Genomic DNA, 25064 nt, shown 5'->3' with positions numbered 1-25064 from the left:
TTCAGCTACTTGCATACTTTGCTGAACGAATGATATCAGGGGAAACACTAAGGAGGAATGCTGTCATGCAAAAATCTGGAAAGCAGGTTTGTGGAGCTATTGATGGCAAAAAATTGTCCTTGAGCTCACATGGAAACACAAAGGTCAGGATGAACTATCAATAGAAATCTTTCAAATTGTCCTTGAGCTCACATGGAAAACTTTTAGGGGGGGGGGCAAGATAGGTTCTGCCTATTCAATTTCTTTGCTTAAAAGTTTACATGCTTTGGTGTATGGCTGTATTGAATCATCTGATGAATTCCATTCTTTTAAATAGTCAGTAGTAAAAGTATGACCAGAATCCTAAAGTCTGTAGACAGGATGATCTGGATCAACTAAGGCTATGTTTGGTTAAAATTCTCCAAAGAATCACTATTTAAAGAATGCATTTTGACCCAAAATGATTCTTTTCTGAAGCTAAGGCTCTGTTTGGGGCATCGATTCTGGAAATTCTCATATTCAGAATCTATCTAAGAAAGAATGGATTCTGAAAATTCTCATTCAAAGAATTTGCACAGGCGTTTGGTACATTCGTCTGATTCCTGTTTCTCAGAATCAGAATAATGTTTGACATTACCCTGTTTCTTCAGATCAATTCTCTAAATGAGAAATATAGAAAACCACTCCCTAAATAAATTGACATTTAGTGAAGATAGAATTCCCTTAGTACAGGTTAAGATACCATTCCCTTAATAAATTGACTTTACTTGATTGTATTAGATTTCTTCTGAGCATTTAGTTAAAATAGCATTCTCTTCTCCTTTCTTCCATCAAATCAAAGAACAAAGGTATAAATATGTTTTCTCATATTTTTCAGTAATTGATCAATCCAAACTAGATTGAACCTACAATGAACAAAATTATGAATATGTGTTATCATATTTTTCATATTTTCAGTAATCATCAATAAGAAGTATTCAACTACATAATTTTTCTCATATTTTTCAGTAATAATCAAGAATTCATTTAGTTTTTCTCAAATATAGAATAGTGGGTTTTCTGTAAAATCAAGAATTCATAATCCAAAATTATGAACCACATGACTTCTCTCATACTTTTCATTTTTTTTTTTTTATGAATGCTCATATTTCATATTTTCACTGTTGGTTTTGAGTATTCAACCACATAAGTTTTCTGAAACAGAGCAATGGTTCTGCCAACCCCTCAACCTGAAATCCTTCCCATTTTTCCTTTGCCCATTCTTGAAAATCTGGGTGATCCAGCCACATGTTTTCAAATTTGAAAGGTCTTGGACCAGCAATTGTAACAAACTGTCTCAGCAAAACTGGTTTATGGTCTGACATAAGAAAAGGTAAATCCTTTTTAATCACTTCTCCTACATGCTCCTCCCAATCATAATAGAGAAACCTATCCAGTCTTCTTAGAATTGGTGGGTTTTGCCCATTCCTCCATGTGAATATACAGTCACTTAACGGGAGGATCTATAAGGCCATTCCTTCGAATGAAGTCACAGAACCTTCTCATGGGTAACAGTTTCACTTCCTTCCCTTGACCCCTTTAGCTTCCCCAACCTCTTTACAGAATTAAAATCCCACCACCATCCCCCCAAGCACCAGGGCCCTCTCCATTCCCTCCTTAATCCTTCCAGATCCTCCCGCAACTCCACCCTTTCTCCCTCTGTATTTGGCCTATATACACTCGAAAGCCTCTACTACCAGTAGAAAGCCTTATGTGCTGATTCGGCCAAGCTTCTTGTGAAAGGAAGAGGAGAAAGTTGGGGGTTTCAGCAATAGACAGAGGAAAGGGAAGAAAAGGAGAAGAAGGTCGACTAGGATAGTGATACATAACCCTAGCCGCCAGCCCCTCATTCTATTTATAATTAACTTAAATATGGGATATTACAAAGATGCCCCTAGTAGGGCGGCAACTCAACTAAGTACTTACAATTCTTTTAAAAATAAAAGACTAATGGGCCCAAGGTCCAACAACTTCTTAATTTAAAAGAAAACAAACTAAACATAAATCGGCCCAACATAAATCAGCCCACTCAACACTCCCCCTCAAGTTGGGAATAGATGTCACACATTCCCAATTTGCGTAGATCATGTTCCAGCTTATTCTTCGCAACACCTTTTGTGAGAACATCAGCAAGCTGTAGATCAGAAGAAATGTATGGAAGACAAACTTCTCCAGAAGTTACCCTTTCTCTGATAAAATGTCTATCTACTTCAATCTGCTTAGTTCGGTCATGCTGGACTGGATTATGGGCAATATTGATTGCTGCCTGGTTATCGCAGTATAGCATCATTGGTTCTTCTACCTGAACACCGATTTCTTCTAACAGAGAATGGATCCAGAGAAGTACTGAAACTCCATGTGCCATGGCCCTATATTCCGCTTCTGCACTTGATCTTGCCACAACTGTTTGTTTTTTACTCTTCCATGAGACTAGGTTACCCCCAACTAGGGTGCACACTCCTGAAGTTGATCTTCTGTCATCAAGGCATCTTGCCCAATTTGCATCTGTATAGGTCTCTAGCTTCAGTTGTCCATGATCAGTAAACAATATTCCTCTGCCTGGATGTCCCTTCAAATATGCAAGGATCCTGTCAACTGCCTTCCAGTGCTGATCTCGTGGAGCATGCATATATTGACTCACTACACTTACTGCATAGGAGATGTCCGGTCTTGTCATACACAAGTATAGTAGCCGACCCACAAGTCTTTGGTATCTCCCAAGGTCCTTCACTGGTTCACCTTTTGATGCACTGATTCTATGGTTCTGATCAATGGGGGTGCTAGTTGCCTTTGTTCCAAGCTTCCCTGTCTCTTGGAGAAGGTCCAAGACATAATTCCTTTGAGAGATACAAATTCCATGTTTCGATCTTGCAACTTCGATGCCTAAGAAGTATCTTAGTTCTCCAAGATCCTTAATCTCAAATTCCTTATGCAGGTTCCTCTTCAGACTATCAATCTCACTCAGATCATTCCCAGTGACAACAATGTCATCCACATAAACAATTAGGATTGATACCAAAGATCCCCTGCGCTTCACAAACAAGGTGTGATCAGATTGAGTTTGAGTGTAGCCAAAAACAATCAGGGCCTTTCTGAATCTGTCAAACCATGCTCTGGGAGATTGTTTCAAGCCATATAGTGACTTCTTCAGCTTGCATATCTTTCCCTTTTCAGCATTATCATAAAAACCAGCTGGAAGATCCATATACACCTCTTCTTGCAGATCCCCATTTAGGAAAGCATTCTTTACATCCAGTTGAAACAAGGGCCAAGAGTATGAGGCAGCAAGAGAAAGGAGTATCCGAACAGAGGTCATCTTTGCAACTGGCGCAAATGTCTCTAGATAATCAATGCCATAGGTCTGTGTGTACCCTTTTGCAACAAGTCTTGCCTTGTACCTCTCTATACTTCCATCTGCCTTATACTTTACTGTGTAAACCCATCTGCATCCATTTGTCTCCTTGCCTTCTGGTAGGTCCACAATCTCCCATGTCTGATTCTTAATCAAAGCCTCCATCTCTTCCTGCATAGCTGTCTTCCACTCAGGTTTGGAGAGAGCCTCACTAACACCCTTGGGTATAGACACTGAATCAAGGGAAGAGAGAAAAGCACAGTAGGAAGGAGAAAGTCCACTGTAGGATAAGTACTGTGAGATACAATGAGCAGTGCACTTTCTCTTCCCTTTTCTAAGAGCAATAGGGAGATCAAGGTTATCTGTAACAATGTCAGTAGGATCAATGGGAACTGAAATAGTGGGATCAAGAGAAATACCTGAATCTGTATCAGTCGAAACTGGAGTCTCCAAAGGATCGATAGGAAGTGGTGTGAGTTTTGCTGTAGTGGAATCAACCGCCTTATGGAGTCTCTGCCATGAGTAATGCTGTGAATTGGAACGCAAAGGAGGTGGCAAGGTGGGTGACATCGGGTGGTGGTCAAGCATAGGAGTAGACACAGGAATTGGAACTGGGAGAGGGATAGATTGCTGACTTACTTCCCCAAAACACTCCCCCTGATAAGGATCCTTTGAGAAGAAGTACGTAGATTCAAAAAAGGTAACATCCATAGTAACATACCGGTTCCCAGAGACTGAATCATAGCAGCGGTACCCTTTCTGATTCTCTGCATATCCAAGGAAAACACATTTCTTTGCCTTGGGATCAAGCTTCGAACGGTAAGGGCCAAGAATATGTGCAAAGCAGACACATCCAAACACCCTTAGAGGAATATGAAACATCTCCCCTTGAGGAAAAAGAGGGCTGAATGGGGTCCTGAATCCGAGTACTTAGTAGGGCGGCAACTCAACTAAGTACTTACAATTCTTTTAAAAATAAAAGACTAATGGGCCCAAGGCCCAACAACTTCTTAATTTAAAAGAAAACAAACTAAACATAAATCGGCCCAACATAAATCAGCCCACTCAACACTACCACCCCCTCCACCATCTGAAAACAATTTGAAATGGATTACTTTCCCCATCAAATCTTTGGGTTATGAATTCCTGTAGCTCCAATACCACTTCTTTCCAGCCTTCTCCTCTATTCCCTTCAAGAAAACATGCCAATTGCTTCTTCCCTTTCCCAAAGAACTCTGTTAGAGCTATGAACCTTTTTTATTTTCCTTCTTTCCGCTTGATATTCTCTATGGCCTTCATACTTCACACTTTTCCCAGCCAAATCTCCTCTCGAACTCAAAAGACTCTTGCAAAAAACTTTGAAACCAATCAACTACCTCACTTCCAACATGAACAAAAAGTGTTAAAACGTATATTTTGCTTATTTTCATAACATATTGTCCAGGGTGCAAGGGTATACTCTGCTTTTTCTATAATGGATTCAACCCGATTTCCCTGTTTTCAAATATTCTGCTGTTGCGTTCCTTCCACAAGCTCCAGCACACCACTGGAGGGACTGGCATCCTAGAATAGTAACCAGCAGCTGGCCAATCAACTACCTCACTTCCAACCAGCATCACCTTCGTCAATCCATTCTCTCTAATCTTCAGAATATTATTACTTCCGAATCTGGACTGCTCAAGCCACAATCTCTTGACTTCAATCTTCAGAAGCCTTCTCCAACCCATTACAGGATTCTCACATGATGTCCACAGAGAAGCTGGATCATACCATTGTATAGTTGATCCATCAGAAGCAACAACCTTTCTGCCTCCCAATCGTGGAAATTTCTGTGAAACCTAGGCACGCAGATTGGTTGGTTGCCTAGGATCTCATAAGAATCATAAACTGAGTTGTCTATGTTCATTCTTGTTGAAGAGTAACCACTCTGAGTGTGATTATTTATGAAAAAGAGTAACCGTTTTGTCTGAGGTTGCTTGTCATTGAAGATTAACCGGTTGAGAGACAATTGAAGAAAGACAAGACCATAAATTGCAACCCTTGGAACTGAGAATCGCAACCCTTGAAACAGAGAGCCGTAAGGAAGAGAACAAAACAGGAACAAAAATGGTTGGGGTTAGGGTTTATTCAAATGAGATTATGGTAATACCCCTCCTTTCACGTGAGAGGTTGAGACACATGTTTGTTATTTAATCCAAGACATAGCAACAATAACACTCATCCGAGAATCCTCTTTCTTAGAAGTGAAAGTTTTTCGCTCCTAAGATGTAGAGAGACTGGGCCGAATGGGCCCTAGTGCTTGTTTTCTGTTAAGTTGTTTTCTCTTTATTTCTTTTATGTGTTAATGGGCCTGTTAACTTCTTTTTAATTTCCTTTAAGTTATTGTTGAGCTGGCCGCCCACTTAAGGGCAGGCATGTAATTAATCTTGATTAGGTCAAATTAATAAATGATTAGTGAGGGGAGATAGGGAACCATCAAACTCTCTTCTTCTTCTTCTCTTTTGCTGTATCCCTCTTTATTTCTTCCTTTTTTATTGTTGTAATCAGAAAACTAATATCAGATTTGGAGGACTGGTTCTCATCTTAAGAAATAATCTTCTGGCTATATTTAGAGGACTGGTTCACATCTAATATCAGGTTTCTTGAGAGTTGAGATGACTAAACACCATTTTTTTTATCAGGAACACAGAAATTATTCATTAAATTAAAAAAAAATCATGTACAACAAGAAGTTGTGGGCAGACAAAAACTCCAAAGGAAAATCCCACTAATTACAACACAGTCCCAAGCATAGCCCAAAAAACAATTCCACTTTGGAACGGAAGTATTGTTCCTGGAGGAGGAGGGAGGTGATTATCAGAGTTTTGAGGGAGGCTTGAAGAGTTTGATGGAACGGCAGAAGACAGCTATGGTTGGGACTCAGATTCTCTCTACACTGGCAAGGGAGATTAACTCCTTAGCACAGGAAGAACAGGTTATGGGTTTGGAAAGGAAAGACTCTACTGGACTGCTCTGTGATGTATCGCCTATAGCCAGACCGCAGTGGAAGACTAACTCAGATGCGGAAGTTGACAAGTTGTTGATCTCCTATGAAAAATCTTCTAAGCAGATCAGACCACAGGAGACAGATTTAGACTTGCCTCCCGATGCCGGTCCCGATCCCTTGAAAGAGTTTCATTTGGCTCCTAACAATGAAGGTACTCTTGTCATTTCAGTTTTTGTTACTGATGTTCTTCCTGTGGTTGAAACAAATACGCCAACATCCCGAGAGGAATCTTTAGGTGAGGATGAAAATAGAGAGCTTAGCATTGGTGAAGGTGAGAGGAGAGAGGGAGAGTTGGAGGTTAAGAAGAAGCGGGAAGAAGAGTTAGAAAAAAATATGGGAGCAAATTTGTGAGTTATTGGAGGAGTATAGAAGTTCTAGGCTGGGGGGGGGGAAGTGAGTAAAGGCAATGGGTCGGCTAAAAAATTAGAGGGGAATGTGAGAAGGAAGAAGAAAAAGAGAATAGAAGTGGAGAGATTGTTATCAGATATAGAAGGTGATATCGAGTTTTGTGGAAGGGGAGAGAGAAGGAAGGGTTCTTTGTGAGATGGAACCGGGTTCGTAAGTGGCGTTTGAAAGGAGTCTTATTATGAAAATCATTAGTTGAAATGTGAGAAGGTTAGGGAGTGCAAGAAGGAGAAGGGCAATCAAAGACCTGCTGAGGAGAGAGAAGCCTGATATAGTCATGTTACAGGAAACTAAGTTGGTTGATTTGGACAGAAGATGGGTCAGGAGTGTGTGGAAATCAAGAGGAGTGTGTTGGACTTTAGCTCCCTCATGGGGAGCCTCGGGAGGGATAGCGACCTTGTGGAGAGAGGATGTTGCAGAATCTGTCAAAGAACTTATAGGGAGATTCTCTGTGTCTTTAAAATTCAGAAGTGTGGAAGATGGATTCATTTAGGTGTTAACTAATGTCTATGGGCCAAATAGTTATAGGGAAAGGAAGGAAATGTGGGAGGAGTTTTATGGAATTCAAGGCTTGTGGGATGGCCCATGGTATTTGGGGGGGGGGGGGGAAGGAAAATACCCTTTCTAACACCTGTGGCCTGTGGGCTAAAGGAAATACCCTTTCTACAAGTTAACTTTACTTGGTCAAATTTCCAAGAAAACCCCCTTTGCTCCAAACTTGATAGATTCCTTTTTAATGTAGAGTGGGAGGATCATTGGAGGAATTTGGTGTCTAAAACCCTTCCTAGAGTTATATCTGATCACTGCCCTATACTATTTGGTCAAGATGTTCTAGTCTTTGGCCCTCGACCCTTTAGGTTTGAGAACATGTGGCTAACTCATCTGGATTTTGAACGAAAGGTTGGTGAGTGGTGAAATGAAGATTTGAGAGGGGTTAAGTGGAAAGGTGTAAGGTTCCACAAAAAGTTGAAGAGACTGAGAGCAAGGATTAAAGAGTGGAATCGGGAGCATTTTGGAAGGGTAGAGGATCAAAAGAGTATTTTGATGTCCAGGATCGATGAACTGGACTCCAAAGAATTCCAAGGAGTTTTGAATGAGCAAGAAAGGATTTTGAGAAGTAGATTAAAAAAGGAATTGGAAGAAGTTCTCCTTAGAGAAGAGATCTCATGGAGGCAAAAGTCAAGACACAAATGGATCAAAGAAGGGGACGGCAATACAGAATATTTCCATGCGTTGGCTAATGGGAGGAAAAGAAAAAATTGTGTGGCTAAATTAGAAGTGGATGGGGAGGAAGTCACAAATCAAGATGAGATAGCAAAAGTGTTGGTGGATCATTTTAAATCAATTGCAGGGAAGCCTTTGAATAATAGACTGAGGTTGGAAGGTCTAGATTGGCCCAGGTTGTCTAAAGAGCAAGCAAGCTGGTTAGAGAGGAGTTTTGAAGAAGAGGAAATTAGGAATGCAGTGTTTTCAATGGATAGATCCAAAGCCCCTGGACCAGATGGCTTCACCATGGCTTTCTATCAAGACTATTGGAATGTGGTAAGAGAAGATCTTTGTGTTGTGTTTAAGGAATTTGAAGTTAATAGCAAAGTAAGCCCTGGAGTTAATGCCACTTTCATAGCTCTAATCCCTAAGAAGAAAGGAGCAAAAAATCCTAAAGATTTTAGGCTGATTAGTTTGGTGACTAGCATTTACAAAATACTGGCTAAAGTGTTATCCTTGAGGATTAAAGTAGTGCTACCCTCCATCATTAGTCAAGCCCAGGGAACTTTCGTGCAAGGGAGACAAATAACAGATCAGATTCTAATAACGAATGAATGTGTGGAGGATATGAGAAAGTCTGGAAAGCAACGTTTTGATTGTAAGCTGGATTTAGAAAAGGCCTATGATCTTGTGGATTGGAACTTCTTATTAGAGGTCCTAGGGTATTGTAGGTTTGCAGTTAGATGGTGTCAATTCTTATCAGAGTATTCTTCATCTTTTCCTCAATTGTATCAGGTATGATGTCAATTCTAGTACTTCTGTTTTGTTTTGGGAAGACATATGGGTAGGCAATTCTGCCCTTAAGGACAGTTTCCCTTCTCTCTATTCCATTTCTGGATACAAGGGTAAAACAATCTCTCACTTTCTTCCAACATCTGATTCTCCATATTCTTTGAGTTGGGACTTTGGGTTTCGTAGGGGTTTGAGGGATCATGAACTCTCCTGTGTTTCAGACATTTTGTCACTACTTGAAAGTGTTTTTCTGGACCCTTCCAGTTCTAATGTTAGACTTTGGTCTCCAAACCCAGAAGGTTACTTCACATGTGCTTCCTTTTTTAAGTCCCTTTGCTCTCCGTTGAGAAAAGTGGGTTTCCCAGCTAAGGAGATTTGGTCTAAACCTGTACCTCCTAAAATTATTATGTTCTGCTGGGAGGTGTTCTATAGGAAAATCAACACTTCGGACTTATTGTAGAAGAGAAGGCCTTTTATGTGTTTGTCTCCTAATTGGTGTGTACTTTGCAGGGCTAATGGTGAGGATTGCTCTCACTAACTTTTAACCTTTTCTTTTTCTGTTGCTATTTGGGGTTCGATCTATGCTTTGTTTGGTTGCAGCTGGAATTTGGTCACAGCCATAGATCAGATCTTTGATCCTTCCTTCTTTGTGTGGCCCACAAAAATTGGTAAAACAATGTGGAGGAGCATTAGAGCTGCTGCTTTGTGGACAATTTGGGAAGAATGAAATGCGAGGATATTCCAAGAGGAGAGAAATGTTCAGAATGTAAAGGATTGCATTATGACCAGGGCAATCCATTAGCTGAGATCATTAGATTCCCTTAAATTATATTCCTTTGATGACATGTGGAGGAACTGGATGGCTGTGGCTAGTAGCAGTAACAGAAAGAACAGGGTACCAGATGTGTGGGTACCTCCTTCAGAGGACTGGACAAAGCTGAATTTTAATGGTAGCAGCCAAGGAAATCCGGGTCCATCAGGGATTGGTGGGGTGTTAAGAGATAAAGATAGTAATATTTTAGTTTTATTCTCAGGCTCCGTGGGTATAGGAGGCTCTATTAGAGCTGAGCTTCTAGTGGCAGTACAAGGCATTCAGATTGCAGACCAGTTAGGAGTTCAAAATTTGATTATTGAAGGAGATTCCAAAGTTGTTGTGGGTTGGTTAAAAAATCCAGATTCAGTGATTTGGTGCTACAGGGATATTATGAGGAAAGCTAAATGGTTCTCAAGGAACATGAATGTTAATTTTCAGTGGGTGGGTAGAACAGCTAACACCATAGCAGATGGGTTAGCTAAACAAGGGGTATCAAGGGAACGTTTATTCTTGGCAGCTTTGTAAATTTTTTGTTACTAGTCTGAGGTACATTGTTGTTGTTACTAGTCTGAATTTCATGAATAAAATTTCAATCATTTATCAAAAAAAAAAAAAAAAGTTACAACACAGCCCCAAAGATAGCCCAAAGGAAATCTCACTAACTACAACATAGTCCAGAACATAGGTTGTCTTTGAACTCCTTGCTTAGCTAAACCATCAGCCATGCTGTTAGCTGATCTCCTAATCCATCTTATTTGAATTACCATGTCTTTAGAAGCCTACTTGAAGCGCCTGAGCTCATTCCTTAGCCTCCATATTACTCCTTCCCCTTTCTTTAGTCAGTTAACAACAATTTTTGAATCCCCTAGAGAATCACCAAAATCGATTATTTGGAGTGATGCCAAAGCCAAACGGGGCCTAAAATTTCTATCTCCAAAGAATCAATTCTTAGAATGAGTTTTGAGCCCAACAAAAGAATTATTTCCAGCTAGTTTTATACTTTCAAACTCAAAAGTGATTCTTAGAATCTCCAAGTTCATCAGAATATTGTGCATGTCACAAAGATATTCTCTAGGCTTAAACTCGGCTTGGCAGGGGCAGGACCTACAAAAAATTGCAAATGGGTCTATAGGAGGAAAGATGGAGAGGAAACAGGACATCTGTCTCTGATCATAGGGGGACTTCGATGCAAGTGCAGTCTTTGGTTTCCCTTTTGGAGAAGGAACAGCAGGAAAACAAGTTAAGTACGGTGGGTCCGGAGTCTGATATGAACTGTTTACAGCAAAATAAGGTTGAAATTAATGGAAATTTAGGTGATGTGAATATCCAGAAAGTAGTGGAAAGAGAGGTTACCATTGGTAAAAGCCTGGGTCTGTGCTTTTGGGGTGGTGAAGAGTTCACCAAGAAGGGCTTTTGAGGAATTTGAAAGAAAAAAAAGGAAGAGAAGATGACAAAATCCTGTTGGAAAGAAGCAAAGTCATGGGATGAGGAGTTTTCAGACCAGGAAGGTACGTTCAAAGATGAAGACTGAAGGCTTGGTTGGGCAGCAAGGAGGGGCTTAGTTTAGGGTAGGAGGTTGGGTTAAGGGCCTTTGTATTTTTGGGTTTCTCATATTGGGGGATTTTGTTTTGATCTTCGCTTGGGATGGGTGGGTTTTCCTCATGTTTGTAATGTGTGAGGTTTGCAGGTCTGTTTGGGGGTCTGGAGGCTGTTCTTCTGGTGGTGTCTTATCACCTCTCTAATGTAATTTCTCTTTTTTTCTTTTAATAAACTTTTTTTTCTTTATTCTTCAAAAAAAGTTCATCAGAATTAATTCTCTGAGAGAATGCCAAACGATCTGATGGAAGATGTTGATTGGAAGATCCTAGCCATTTTTATATTTGTTACTTAGTGATCTATTAAGAAATTTGTGTCATCATTTAAACCAAGCAGTCCTCCCAAATAAATTTGACTTGCATAATATGATTTTGCTATCCAAACATGTTATCCTTTCTATTCATAAATATGAAAAATAATTGTTTTAGGAGAGGATGAGCTCATCTCATCTCTGTAAGAATGAATCAGCAACAATGACATGAACTGATCATCTAATCTGTGTAAGAATGTGTCATCTAGGAAATATGCCATCTTGTTAGTATTCAATGCTGAGGGATCAGTTTTTGTCATAGGCAACCACTAATGTGTTTATTTACAGATTGCCATTGCATTTACTTATAGACAAAATGGAAAGCTTGTCAGCTGCAAGTACCGAGGCGTTGATAAAGTATTTTGGCAGGTTTGTGTAATACATTCAACTAGTGGATAATAAAATAGTATTTCAGATTTTGTGGTGAAATCTAAGTTATTTCTTCTTTAGGTTGTTGAGAGGGTCTTCCAATTCAATAACTGAGTTTAAGGTTATTGTCTTTTCTTGATTTTGATAATTGCTGCATTTCTTAGCGAGTTACCCCTATTTAGAAAGAAAGGAAACTACATATATGGTGTTAGGGCCTGGTTGTGCTTGGGTTTGCCACCCTGAAATACATGCCAAGGACCAGGAATCTAGGTCACTGTGTCAGACACATTCAAATAATTTGTGCTTGTATAATTAGTGAATGGACAAATATTTACCATTGGCAAACTTCCATTGTTATTATTGTTCTCTAGCTTTATTATGAAAAAATGGTTTGTCTAATGTGGTCATGCATTGTTATATAGTTTTTTTTGATAGGAAACAGTAACATTCATTAGATAATTGAAAAGATTACAGTCTTACCACCCACAAAATGGATGGAAAAGAAAATCAAAAACTTACAAATAGGCCCAAAACAAAGCCTCCCTAGTAACTCCTTGCTTAGCTAAAGTGTCAGCCATTCCATTTGTTGACCTTCTTACCCAATTAAAATGCACCCCAATCTCCCTTGCTAAGCTAATAATCTCTCTTAGAGGCTGTCTAAGAGAACACACTCTCAGGTTTCCGGTTTGCATCCACCCTATTACCAGCTTGGAGTCTCCTTCCACTTCTAATTGCCGCATTCCCCATTGTTTCGCTAGTTTCAAACCTTGAAGTAAGGCCATTACTTCTGCCCTTGATGAATCTCCCACCCCAATTGAGCCCGAGTAAAGGGCCAAGACTTTTCCTTCCTTGTTTCTATACACACCCCCAACTCCCGACTGACCTGGATTACCTAAGGAGCTTCCATCAAAGTTTAGCTTCACCTTGAACTGAGGCGGTGGTACCCAACAATCTTGTACCACAGGGGAGGAGGGTGAGGATATAGCTATAGTACTCCAATTTCTTATTAAGTCCGCTGCGGAGAAATCCTTGAAAAGATTATGTACTTTTAGCCAGTGCATAACCTTGATGGTGACAACCTCCACAAGCGCTTCCTTGGATTTTTCTTGCCATAGGAAGATTCTATTGTTTCTCTCTTCCCAAATTGACCATAGGATGGCAACTCTTGTTATTCTCCACATTACCCTGCCCATTTTCCTTGGTTGTCGGAAGAAGCTAGAGTCAAAAAGGTTCAACACACCCAAGGGGGGGTTCCATCTGTAACCAAACAAAGAAGAGAACCAATCCCACAAATAATAAGCAAAAGGACAAGAAATCAAAAGATGAGTCGCCGTCTCACCATTTCTTAAGCAAAGGTAACAGACATGTGGGCAAAGGCTCCAGTCTGGCCTTTTTCTTTGAAGTACATCCATAGTGTTGATCTTTTGAGGAGCCACTTCCTAGCAAAAAGCCCTAACCTTTGGCGGCACAGGAGAATACCATTTTTCTTTAGCAGGAAAAGAGACGGACACAAAAGAAGACTGAATTAAGGCGTTGAAAAAAGATGAACAAGAGAAAGTCCCTGAAGAGGACTCTTTCCAAATTCTACCATATGGGCAGAAAAGATCTAGGAAAACTGAATTCAACACAGTGAATAACTCATCTGCAGAAGCCAATTCTGAATCCCTCAACCCTCTTCTCAAACCGAAATTCTAAGTCCCCTTAGACACACAAAGTGAGGAGATGGTTTTGAATTTACTTAGGGAAGGAGAATACATTACCGGGAATTTATCCTTGAGGGCGGTGTTCCCAAGCCAAAGGTCCTCCCAAAACAAAATTTTATTACCTGAGCACACATCAAATCTGATGAAAAGCTGAAAGGAAGACAAGATTCCCGCAATTGCTTTCCAAGGGGAGAAATGAGAAGCCCTAGGGTCGACGCCAGCATCCCATCCATTAGTTGCCATCCCATGAATACTTTCCACCACCAAGTGCCACTGCCACAAACTGTCCTGCTCCAAAGGAAATCTCTACAACCACTTTCCTAACAAAACTACATTTCTTAATCTGATATTGCCAATGCCTAGACCCCACTTCCTTTTTCCTAGAAACTAGAATTTTACATAGAAAGAAAAGAACTACAATCAATTAAAAGAAGATGAAAAAAGGATATGGGCAAATCATAGATCCTTTATTCAACTAAGAGGTGGGTTCTCTGTATCAGGAAGGAAAAGAAGAAAGAGGGAACAAAAAACTCAGCAGAAAGAAGGGGCTGGGCCCCTGTTTCAAGGAGGTAAGGAAGAAAGAAAAGAATAGCAGGAGAAGAGAAGGGTCAGATTCCTATTTCATTGAATAGAAAAAAAGTGAAAGAAAGAGAAGAAGAAGGTTGGACAAAGAAGAAAGAGAAGAAATGAAAGGAAGAAGAAAGTACTGATCAAAAACAGAAAGAAGAAAGAGATGAAAGAAATGCTACATATGGTAACTTAGAGAGAGAATGTAAAAAATGTAGACACTTTAACCTGTTATGATTTGTAGAACTTCTTGCGTTCTTCAACTTTTCAATAGAAGAATCCTCTCATGTTCTCAATGTGTTCAAATTGTCTTCGCTTTAGTTGATCACTTATGCTAGAGCTTTAGGCATGTACAAGGTTAGGGTACAAGCAAACAATAAGGATTTTTTAAGAGTAAGTAGGACATCAAAGTAGCGTTAACGCAATAATATTATAAAAGTGACTAAAAAAGTAAATGTATGAAATGCTCATGCTTGCCTCAGCCCAGGCCTTTTGAAGTAAGGTGCATGTATGCTGCTGTTGGCTTGTTGCCTGGGTTCAAGTGAGGTGCATGTATCAAAATGTGCCTATTTAAACACTACCCTAGATTCCTGGCCATTCTCTTTCCCTTGTCATCTTTTGATAGTGAAAGTAAAAATTTCATTAAAATAAAAAGTATTACATCTTCATCAGGTGTTAAGGCAACACCTGCATATGCACTAAAACAATGATACAACCCTCTTTCCCTTATCATGACTGCAACTCTTTGCCAAGCTTGGATCTGATTGGTCACTTGCCTGGTCTATCAAGGCTCAAGTTGGCCTCATTTATTGATGCCCACCTAAAGCAAAAGTCAACTTGTTCAAATAACTGCAAGTTGCAGCTATCTGGTTAGATAAAAAAATTGGGCAAGGCACCAATATCTGATACTTATCAAATTGGCTCAATCTCTATTACCATTTCTGGCTCGTACATACCCCTTGATTTATATGATATTTGTATATGCTGTTAGTAGATTTTCTTGATTTATTACTTGTTAGATAGAGACCTTCGTTTTTATGTGGTAACATATTCATGATTCTCTTGTAGTATTATGCCTTGTATTATCAGAGTATCAAATCTTTATATGTTCTGACTTGACCTCTGTCGGCAATTTCAGGAGAAGGATACAGAGAAGATATTATATGGGCTGGATGATATAAAACAAACAAGTGATATTATCATTGTAAACACTATCACTCTTTCTGTACTATCCTTATGAACTTGGTCAAAACATTATGTTTGTGACTTTTGGTTCTCTATCTCTCTGGCATAAATGATATCACTTATCATGAATTCTTACTATAGGTTGAGGGTGAAATTGATAAACTTTCAATGGAAGAAGCTGGCTTCCGTAATTGTGTCAGTGTTCCTGATGGTGCACCTGCAAAGGTTTCTACAAAAGAGTTGCCATCTATAGAGAAGGTCTGGTTCAATGTGAAGAGTTTAAAACATATTCCTTGTGTTTAATTTTACTTTTAACTGTAATGTTCTTTTACCATCTCTTTATTATTTTGAGCATGTATTGCCATGTGATAAATTTCATATGTTTTGATGATAATCTGATGCAATAGGGCAAAGTCCAACTAATTTCTTTGATTAATATTTATCAATTTGGAGGAAGTTCCTTAATGAGATGATAATCCTTAAATAAGAAGAAGAATTTCTTTTCTTGCATAAAAGGATTTGATGCTTATTCTTAATCTTCTTATGCTAGGCATAGTGTCTTGATTGAATTGGGAATCCCTGGTGTACCTGGGTGATCTTATGCTAGCATCTACTTTGAAAGAGTTTTAAAGCAAGCAAGTGACCTTTAGTTGGTTTCCTAGTTGGAGCATCAACTCTTGGTTAAATCCCATTCAGTGTTGATTGGTTCATGTAATGATATAATGACTAAATGTGTGGTTTTCTGACCAGATTCTGAGACTGTAGTGTGGAGGGATAAAATTGCAATCAACTTTGCTTGAAAGGTCTAAATAATAAAGTCTATTCAATTCATGTGGGGTCAAGTAATTTCTGTGGCACCTTGGCAAACTTCTTTTCCTAGGTTAGGGAGGTATTTGTCTTTGACAACATTGTTTTTTTGTGTGTGTGTGCTGCTGGTAAACATTCATCGTGAGTTAAGATGTGTTGGTGCACCGGACTGTGTGTTGGCCTTTTCTTGGTTATATTCCATCTTCTGAAGTTGTTGAACTAATTGTTCTTCCAGTTCCTCGGTGTCTCTAGGCCATACCTTGCCTAGGGAGGCTAATGCTTTGAGGCATTACCTAGTTTTTTTAGAAAAGATAACTTCATTGCAAAAAACGGGGGAAAGGGGGAGGATGTACAAGCCAAAGCAGTCTAAGAAAGCCAAAAAACCCCAGAATTTACACTATCAATGAGTTTTCACTATACAAAGAAACCCTAACGACCCCAGATTTGGCAAGATCATTATCAACACCCTTAAGTTCTCTAGGAATCCACCTAAATGGGCATTTTGCATAGGAGGTGATGTTCCTGATCTCATTAAGAAAGAAATCAAATCTCCAAGACCCATCCTTAGGGCTGGTCATCCAGTGATCACATTCCTTGAGTTCCCTTCAACCAAAAGTATGAAGAGGTGAGGAGCAGCAGCAGTCCTGAGCCTCACTAGAAGCACTGGGACTTCATCTTCAGCAGTATCAGCCTCACCAATCAGCCCACTAAATGTCCAGAGCAGATCACCATTAGGTCTAACAATCTGACCTCCATCGCCTACCTCATGTTGTGGTTTGCAGAGTTTCTGCAACTGCCATCAAACTGAAGAATAAAATTAGTAGGAGGCCTGGAACATGATCTGTTTCTGTTGATTGGAACAAGACATGAGGATTTCAGAACATGCATTATATTCCTATCCAAATCACCATACAGGATTCGTTATATGGTTTATGAGTAAGCATCCATTATAGTTGCTTGATTAAATTGGCTTATTTAGATTTTCCACGTTTGTGAGAGTGGTCAATGACAAAAAATGGCCTTGTTACTGATTGCTATGAGACATTTTTGTTAGTTTTGTTGCTGGTATGAAACTCCTTATTCTGTGAGGAGTTTTTTATAATTTGCACTGATTATGTTACTTATACTGTTCTTTTTTTTGGATAAATAACTTGTATTTGATCTTTGACATTTCCTCAGCGTTCTCTTTTCTTGATTGATTACTTTCCTTGGTTATTTTATTATTTTTGTTATTATTTCTTAGTTTGACCAACTTACCTTGATTTGGTTTTGCTTTGGTAGTCTAATGAATAGAAATTAGTCTAATTGTTCTTTCTTATGAATGGTATTATTAAACATTCTTGCATTTCTATGTTGAAAACTTGGATATAACTCTCTGGTGATTTTATTGTTTTGAAGCTAGGACACAAAGTATCAATATTTGTGGAATTGCAAAGAGTACTTGGACAAGGTGGGTCCTTCTAAGTGTATACTTTCTGGATGGTGCATGGGTTTCTTATATGCTCTGTGTTTTTTTATTCCTGTTAGGCATCTCGCATAATTCTTGCAACTGATGCTGATCCACCTGGCCAAGCTTTAGCTGAAGAGCTTGCCCGTCGCCTTGGAAGAGAAAGGTTACTTAATGTGACATTCATTTCATTTTTGTAGTAACATTTGTTCTTTAAACAAGTTTCTGTATGACACTATATTTAATGTTTTGATTCCGTGGGGTGGCAGATGTTGGCGAGTCAGATGGCCAAAAAAAGATGGGGGCAATGTTTGCAAGGATGCAAATGAGGTTTGATATTAATTTCTGCATAATCTTAATGGGGATTAATTTTAAGATCATCCATAACAGGGGTGATTTACTTTTGAGCCTCATCTGTAAAGGTGCTGGGCATTGCCCAAATGATGAATTTTCTCATATGAAAAATTTGTTTAGTTTATCTTGTTTCTTTAGCTTTTTATGGATATTTCTTGTTTCTCTACCCCAAACAAGCAATATTAAATAGTCTATGAAAAATAAAACTTAGAAGGTTAAGGCCTTATTTTGTTAGTGCAAGGAGATATAATGAGGATATCTTATGTCTCTTTAGTACAGGATAAATCAAAGAATGAAGAAAAAACATAGGGATGATGACCTTGATATGTTGAATTTGGCAAAGATACACAATAGACTGTCTGTGTACGTTAATTATAGAGAAAAAACAATAAAGGTAATTTGAGGATACTATGGATGTTTATTAGAGCTGCTATATGCTGAACAATTTGGGAAGAAAGGAATTTGAGATTTTTTTTCCTGAAAAAGAGAGAAGCAGAGAAGCTCTAATCGAAGTCATTTCCATCAGTGTTGCAGTGGATAAAATCTTTGGAGCTGTTTGATGGTATATCTACAGATGCATTTCTTGGAAATTGGAAGGAAGTGGCTGATTTAGCTCCGTTTAAGGCTGAATCAAGCTTCTTTGGTCCCCACTAGTGGAAGGCTTCATTAAGCTTAACTTTGATGGATTTAGCGAGTGTAATCCAGGTCATTCAGGCATTGGAGGTGTATTTAGAAATGAAGAAGGAAAAGTTGTTTCATGATTTTCTGGGCCAATAGGTACAGGTGGTTTACTCAGAGCAGAGATTATGGCTATTTTGGAAGGAGTGCAAAGGGCAAAAGAGCTAAATATTAGAATGCTAGTAGTTGGGGGTGCTGGTGATTAATTGGCTGTAACAAGAGGAAAATGGTTTCTGGAGTTATATTAACGAAAAAAAGAAAGATATAGATGGCTGACACAGAATATGGAAGTGAGGCTTAAATGGGTAAAGCAAAGTACCAACTCCTTTGTTGATGTACTGGCTAAACAAGGGGTGGGAAGGGGTACCATGTTTTGGGTTCTGTTGTAAGTTGGGTTTTTTGGTGGGGAGGGCTAAGAGAGCTTATTCCTCCCCTTGTCTTGTTTCTTGTTGTACCTTCTTTCCTTTTAATCATCTAATGAATTGGTTCAGTTATTGATAAAACAAAAAGAAACAATAAAGGGGGGTTGTTCCAGTTGGAAAGACAGGGAGCAATGATTAGAGAGAAAAGTATAAAAAAAAGAAGGGGGTAGAGCCCCTGATTTGCCATAGGAATAGATGATGCTCTATTTGGTTTATAGAAATTGAGAGAAAGTAGAAGAAAACGTATGATGAATACCATAATGAAGGCTACTAGTTAATAGCCTAGCACAATAAATGGATAATTTTCCTTATTTCGTTTTTTTTGAAGATAAATAAAAAGAAAATTCCTTAACTTAAAGAAGAGAGCAAGTACAATCAGAAGGGTGATGAGTGGTCACCCAAAAGAAACAACAGAAGACAACAAATTATGACAAAGATACAATACATCAATCCCCCGTCCTATTTTCATTGATGGCCAAATTCCATTCCCAATTGACTTTCTTGACACCCCTGAAAACTCTGGAAGAATCTGTTAGAGTCAAGTCGAGAGTTCAGGAGGAGAGAGAAAGGGACAACAGATTTGGTGGGTGTGACACCTCGTATCAGTCGACACCCTAAAAGATATATTTATATTAAAAGGTAAAAGGACAAATCTGCCCTTAATGTACAAAATAGAGTACAAAGAATAGTTATACAACAAAGAAGAGTAAAAGTACAATAATAGCTCCGTGGCTAGATTTTGCAGTCTCTACACTCCCCTTAAACTGATGCCTAGGAATAAGCATCATCTTGTCCATGAGAAATAGATGCCGAACCCGAGTCATTGCTTTAGTCTACAGGTTTGCTAGTTGGAGCCCGGAGGAGACATAAGGAAGAGATATGGTACCCTCAAGAAGGAGATCACGGATGAAGTGGCAATCAACTTCTATGTGTTTGGTGCACTCGTGGAAGATGGGGTTGGAATCAATTTTAATTGCATTGATATTGTCTGCACAGAGAGGGACAAACGATGATGGCTCATTAAGTATTTCAAATAGAAGAGCCCGAAGCCATATGATCTCACTACACATGGAAGACAGCCTTGTATTCAACTTCAGTGGAAGATTTGGACACAGTAGCTTGTTTCTTGCACTTCCATGAGATAAGAGAGTTGCCTAAGAAAACAAACTAGCCAGTAGTGGACCATCGGGTGTCAGGGCATCCAGCCCAATCAGACCCACATAGGCCATAAGATTAATGGAGGATGAGGAAGAGAAGAATATCCCGTGTGACAGGGTGCCTCGCACATATCTAATGATTCGATGAACTGCATTTGTGGTTGTCTTGGGGAAGACACGAACTGGCTTACTATCTAAATTGCATAAGATATATCTGGCCGAGTCATGGTGAGATAAATTAAACTGCCCACTAGCTGATGATAAAGGGTAGGATCTTCAAGAGGAGAACCATCGTCTTTGTTGAGTTTCAGGTTCAGTTCTAGTGGGGTGTCCACAATCTTAGAGTCACCAAGATTTTGCCAGTTTAACAAGATCAGCGACATACTTTTGTTGATTAACAAAGTAGCCCTGAGAGTTTCTGCTCACTTCAAGTCCTAAGAAGTATGTCAAAGGCCCCAAGTCCTTCATCTTAAAGGACTCACTGAGTAACTGTTGTAGCCTAGCAATTCCTTCTGTGTCATCCCCTGTAATTAATATATCATCAACATAAATGAGTAATATCATTACTCCATGCTTTCGCCTTAAAATGAATAAGGAATAGCTGGAAGAACTCTAGATAAAGCCATCATCAGTGATGACGGGTCTGATCTTCTCAAACCAGTCCTTAGGAGTTTGCTTCAGGCCATAAAGTGACTTATTAAGACGAAAAACAAGCAACGGGTTTGTACAATATCCCGGAGGGGGTTTCATATAGACTATCTCTTTCAACTCCCCATGGAGAAAAGAATTCTTGACATCCATTTGATGGATTGTCCACTGTTTGGCTGCAAATGCAGCCATTAGAAGTCGTACAATGGTCATTTTAGCTACAAGAGCAAATGTCTCCTCATAGTCTATCCCATATTCCTATTTGTAGTCCTGTGCAACAAGCCTAGCTTTGTATCCGTCTAGGCTTCCATCAGATTTTAGCTTCATAGAATAGGTCCATCGACTTCCTATGAGAGATGTCTCAGGTAGAGCTTTGACTAGGTCCTAGGTGTCATTCTCAAGAAGGACTCGAATCTCAGAATCCAACAGCCTGTTGGTAAGATCTAGGAATGTCTGTGGTAGATAAAACAATGGAAAAGGAGCTATGGTCTGGTGAAAAACCATAACGGTTAGGTGGACAAGAAATTCTAGAGGAACGACGTAAAGAGGGAGCAGTGGGTTCAAGAGGAAGGTCAGGTACACTTATTGAGGCAGCTGGAGTGACCGGATCAACAACTAGAGGCGGAGCATGGGGGATGGAGATTGAAGAAGGTCGTTGCTTCCTAAAGTAGGTTTGAAGTTGTTGCAAAGGTGACAATGGAATTTTTGAGGTACCTGTAGAATCAAAATTGTGCAACAAGTAAATAGAAGGAGTTGGGAATTTTACAATATGTTCAAAAAAGGACACTTTCAAGAAAAACTACATTATGAGAGTTTCTAAGACGATGAACCAAAGGATCATAGTAAATGAACCCATTATGTTCAGAACTGTACCCCATAAAGGCACACAAAGCTGCTTGTGTAGTTAACTGTGCATTCATGAGGTAGAGGGAGGACAAAACAAGCACAACCAAAAACCCTAAGCATGGATAGGTTTGGGGGTTTGTGAAAGAGAGATTGAAAAGGAGAAGTGTTATTCAAAACATAAGGCGGAGGGCGATTTATGAGATATAGCAGTGCTGGCCACCTCCACCCAAAACCAAGAGGGTACAATGGGTAGTAACATAGGTGTGAAAGTGTTTAAATACAGTGGGCAGTGCTGGCCACCTCCACATTAATATACTTTCCCCCTGAATCCGATTGTAGCATACAGATTCGAGCATCAAATTGGGTAGTAACATAGGTGTGAAAGTGTTTAAATACAATGTACACTTCAGATTTCTTTCGAAGAAAATAAGCCCAAGTGAAACAAGTGCAGTCATCAATAAAGGTTACACAGTACTTATATCCCAGCCGTGAGACAACTAGAGACGACCAGGCGTCACTATGTGTTAAATAAAAAGGAATTGTTGCATGCTCAAAATGAGAAGAAAAGGGTAAAATATGACTCTTACACAAACCACAAGTGATGCAAGCATTATTCACATTCTTAAAAGAAACAGTAGAAACAAGACTAGAAGTAGTAGTAGTACAAACTACTAGAAGCAAATAGCTGATCAAGTTTCTTAGAAAACGGATGGCCAAGGCGTTTATGCCACAAATGCCAATCATTATTACAATTAAAAGATCCAGAACTAGAAGTAGTAGAAAGCAAACATGAAGTAGAAGCAGGAGCAGTCTTATTCTTCTCAAATTCCAAAGCAAATAGTCTTCCTATTCTACGCCCCTTCCCCTTCACCTCCCCAGTTTGCCGGTCCTGTTTCAAACAACCACCAGAAGTGAATGAGACATTGTTACCTTCCTTTACAAGCTGGCCAACATAAATCAAATTGGTGGTAAGCCTAGGTACAAATAAATTTTTGGATAAATGAAATGGGGATGATTTAGAAGTAGATAAATACAAATCATCACAACCATGTATGTCAAGTTTTTCACCGTTTGCAATGATAATATGTCTATTGGGAAGATGGGGTTTGGGATACTGACCGAGAGTGGCCCCTGTCATATGGTTAGAGGTTCTTGAGTCAATATACCAGAGATGGTTCGGTGAAGGGCAATAGGTCGGAGACTTAACAAACATACCAATAGCAGAGAGTGTTGAAGAGATGACCGAGGACATGAGCTGTCGAATTCCTTCTTCAGACATGCTGCAGGGGGTGTCGGTTTGACCAGCAATAGAAGTAATAGAGGAGGCATCTGAACTGTCTACAACAATCTCATTGGCCTTGTAGTTTCCTTTCTTCTGATTTGATCCACTACCTTTCTGAGGCCGGGTAGGACATTCAGTGATAATGTGGCTAACCTGCTTACAATAGGTGCATGTGTTCTTACAATGGGAAATAACGTGCCCATACTCCTTACTTTCATAACACTGTGTCTTAGAGAAATCTTTCTTCCCTTCTGGTTTGGTTGCCAGGAAGACAATATCAATGTTAGAATCTTTCCTTCCATCTAGTGCAGTCTGTGTAGTCAATTTGGTTTTCGCTCTCAAGATATCTCCCAGGATAGTATCTAAGTGAGGTAGTGTTCCTCGGCATAGGATATTAGATCGAAAAACTTCAAACTCAGGCCTTAGATGCATTAGGAAATTCATAATTTTCCTCCTGTCAAAGTGTTTCTTCATGTACTTCATGCAACCATCTGAAGGATCTTTTTCCATGTGAACTAACTCATATTATGTCCAAAGGTTGATGAATCCGACATAATATTCTTGGACTTTTCTGTCTCCCTGATAGTACGAAAAGATGTCAACCTCTATCTGATATTGTCTAGAGTTGTTCGATTGCTGATAAACTTTCTCGAGATATTGATACATCTCATAGGCTGTCCTGTACCCTCATAGGGATAGCAATATCAGTTTCGACTGAGCCTAGAATCCATGACGCAAGTTTTACGTTGTCGATCTTCCACTGATTAAGTCCTTTAATGTTAGTCATCAGGTTTAGATACAAATCCATCTAGATATCCCCAAAGACCCTTAGCTTCGACATGGAACTGAAAGTTGAACTTCTATAATGCGTAGTTCGTACCGTTGAACTTAATAGGAAGAACCTCCATCCTTTCTGATGCCATTGGAAGACAAAAGGCAACAACACACACTTCCATAAATCAAAAAGATTTGAACCAGAGAAAGAAAAGGAGAATACCTTTCAGTTGATGTCCAAAAAAGGCAACTGTATAGTTCTGCCGAACTGAAGAGTGGATCAAAACCCCTCAAAAACAAAACGGATACAAACCAAACCAAAGGGATTCAGTAGATCTGCTCTGGGCAACACCAGATCTAAAATTTCAGGCTGATCCGATGTCTCTTCAAGGAGATCTAAGAAGAAAGGTGAATCCGATGGCATAGCAGTCCAGGAAATAAATCTGTAAAGTTCAGATCTGTAGCCAATCTATGAAGAAGATTAAAAAGGCACTCAAGAACTTCTCATATACTGATATGAAGTTCTTGAACCAGTAGTAGTCGAGATGTTCAACGAGATATTATGTGAAGATAGGTCGTGACCTGTTCTGATATCATGTCAGAGTCAAGTCGAGAGTTCAGGAAGAGAGAAAGAGAACAGATTTGGTGGGTGTGACACTTTGTGTCAGTTGACACCCTAAAAGATATATTTATATTAAATGGTAATAGGACAAATCTGCCCTTAATGTACAAAATAAAGAGAGTACAAAGAATAGTTATACAACAAAGAAGAGTAAAAGTACAAAAATAGCCCTGTGACTAGGTTTCACAGTGTCTACAGAATCAGTATCCAGTCTAAAATTCTTCTCCTAATGACTAGTTGCTCCATAGATCTTGCCTTATCCTTGAATATTCTTCTATTCCTTTCCTTCCAAATCTCCCAACAGGCCACAAAAGGAACATAGGGCCATGCAAACTTAGCTTTCTTACTCCTGATCAAAACTGGCCAGCATGCAAAAATCTCTGATGGGCTTCTAGGATTCCAACTGACTGCACCGAACGATATGAAGCTCCAAATGCAATTTGAAGAGCCACATAGCACCAATAGATGAATCATATCTTCCTCAGCATTTACAGACAAATAGTACCTGTTAATAAGCTGCATTCGTCTTCTTTTCAAATGCTTCTTAGTTAAAATACCATCCAATGCTACCAGCTGCAGAAATGCTTCCACCCTTGGAGGAACTCAATTCCCCCAAATACCTTTGAGATTAGCTCTTCCCACTTGATTCCTAACCAAATGATAA

At 39.3% G+C, this 25064-nt stretch overlaps 1 protein-coding gene across 5 annotated transcripts in view; it reads left to right on the top strand.

Moving 5' to 3' along the window:
* LOC104587875 (toprim domain-containing protein) overlaps positions 1-25064 on the top strand; it is a 92349-nt gene that overhangs the window by 17542 nt on the left and 49743 nt on the right. For 4 of the 5 annotated variants that reach the window (XM_010245631.2, XM_088891320.1, XM_088891321.1 and 1 more), the window contains exons 6-12: positions 6-143; positions 11828-11908; positions 15317-15382; positions 15505-15621; positions 17573-17620; positions 17698-17783; positions 17887-17947. In XM_010245631.2, the coding sequence (XP_010243933.1) occupies positions 6-143; positions 11828-11908; positions 15317-15382; positions 15505-15621; positions 17573-17620; positions 17698-17783; positions 17887-17947 (597 nt within the window). The remainder of the gene's footprint in view (positions 1-5; positions 144-11827; positions 11909-15316; positions 15383-15504; positions 15622-17572; positions 17621-17697; positions 17784-17886; positions 17948-25064) is intronic. The other variant, XM_088891319.1, reaches the window with a different exon arrangement.

The sequence above is a fragment of the Nelumbo nucifera genome, chromosome 7 (assembly GCF_055504915.1).
Source record: "Nelumbo nucifera cultivar China Antique chromosome 7, China Antique-T2T, whole genome shotgun sequence".
Classification (NCBI taxonomy): Eukaryota; Viridiplantae; Streptophyta; class Magnoliopsida; order Proteales; family Nelumbonaceae; genus Nelumbo; species Nelumbo nucifera.
Note: the sequence above shows the minus strand (reverse complement) of the source record. Positions and strands in the feature narration are given on the sequence as shown.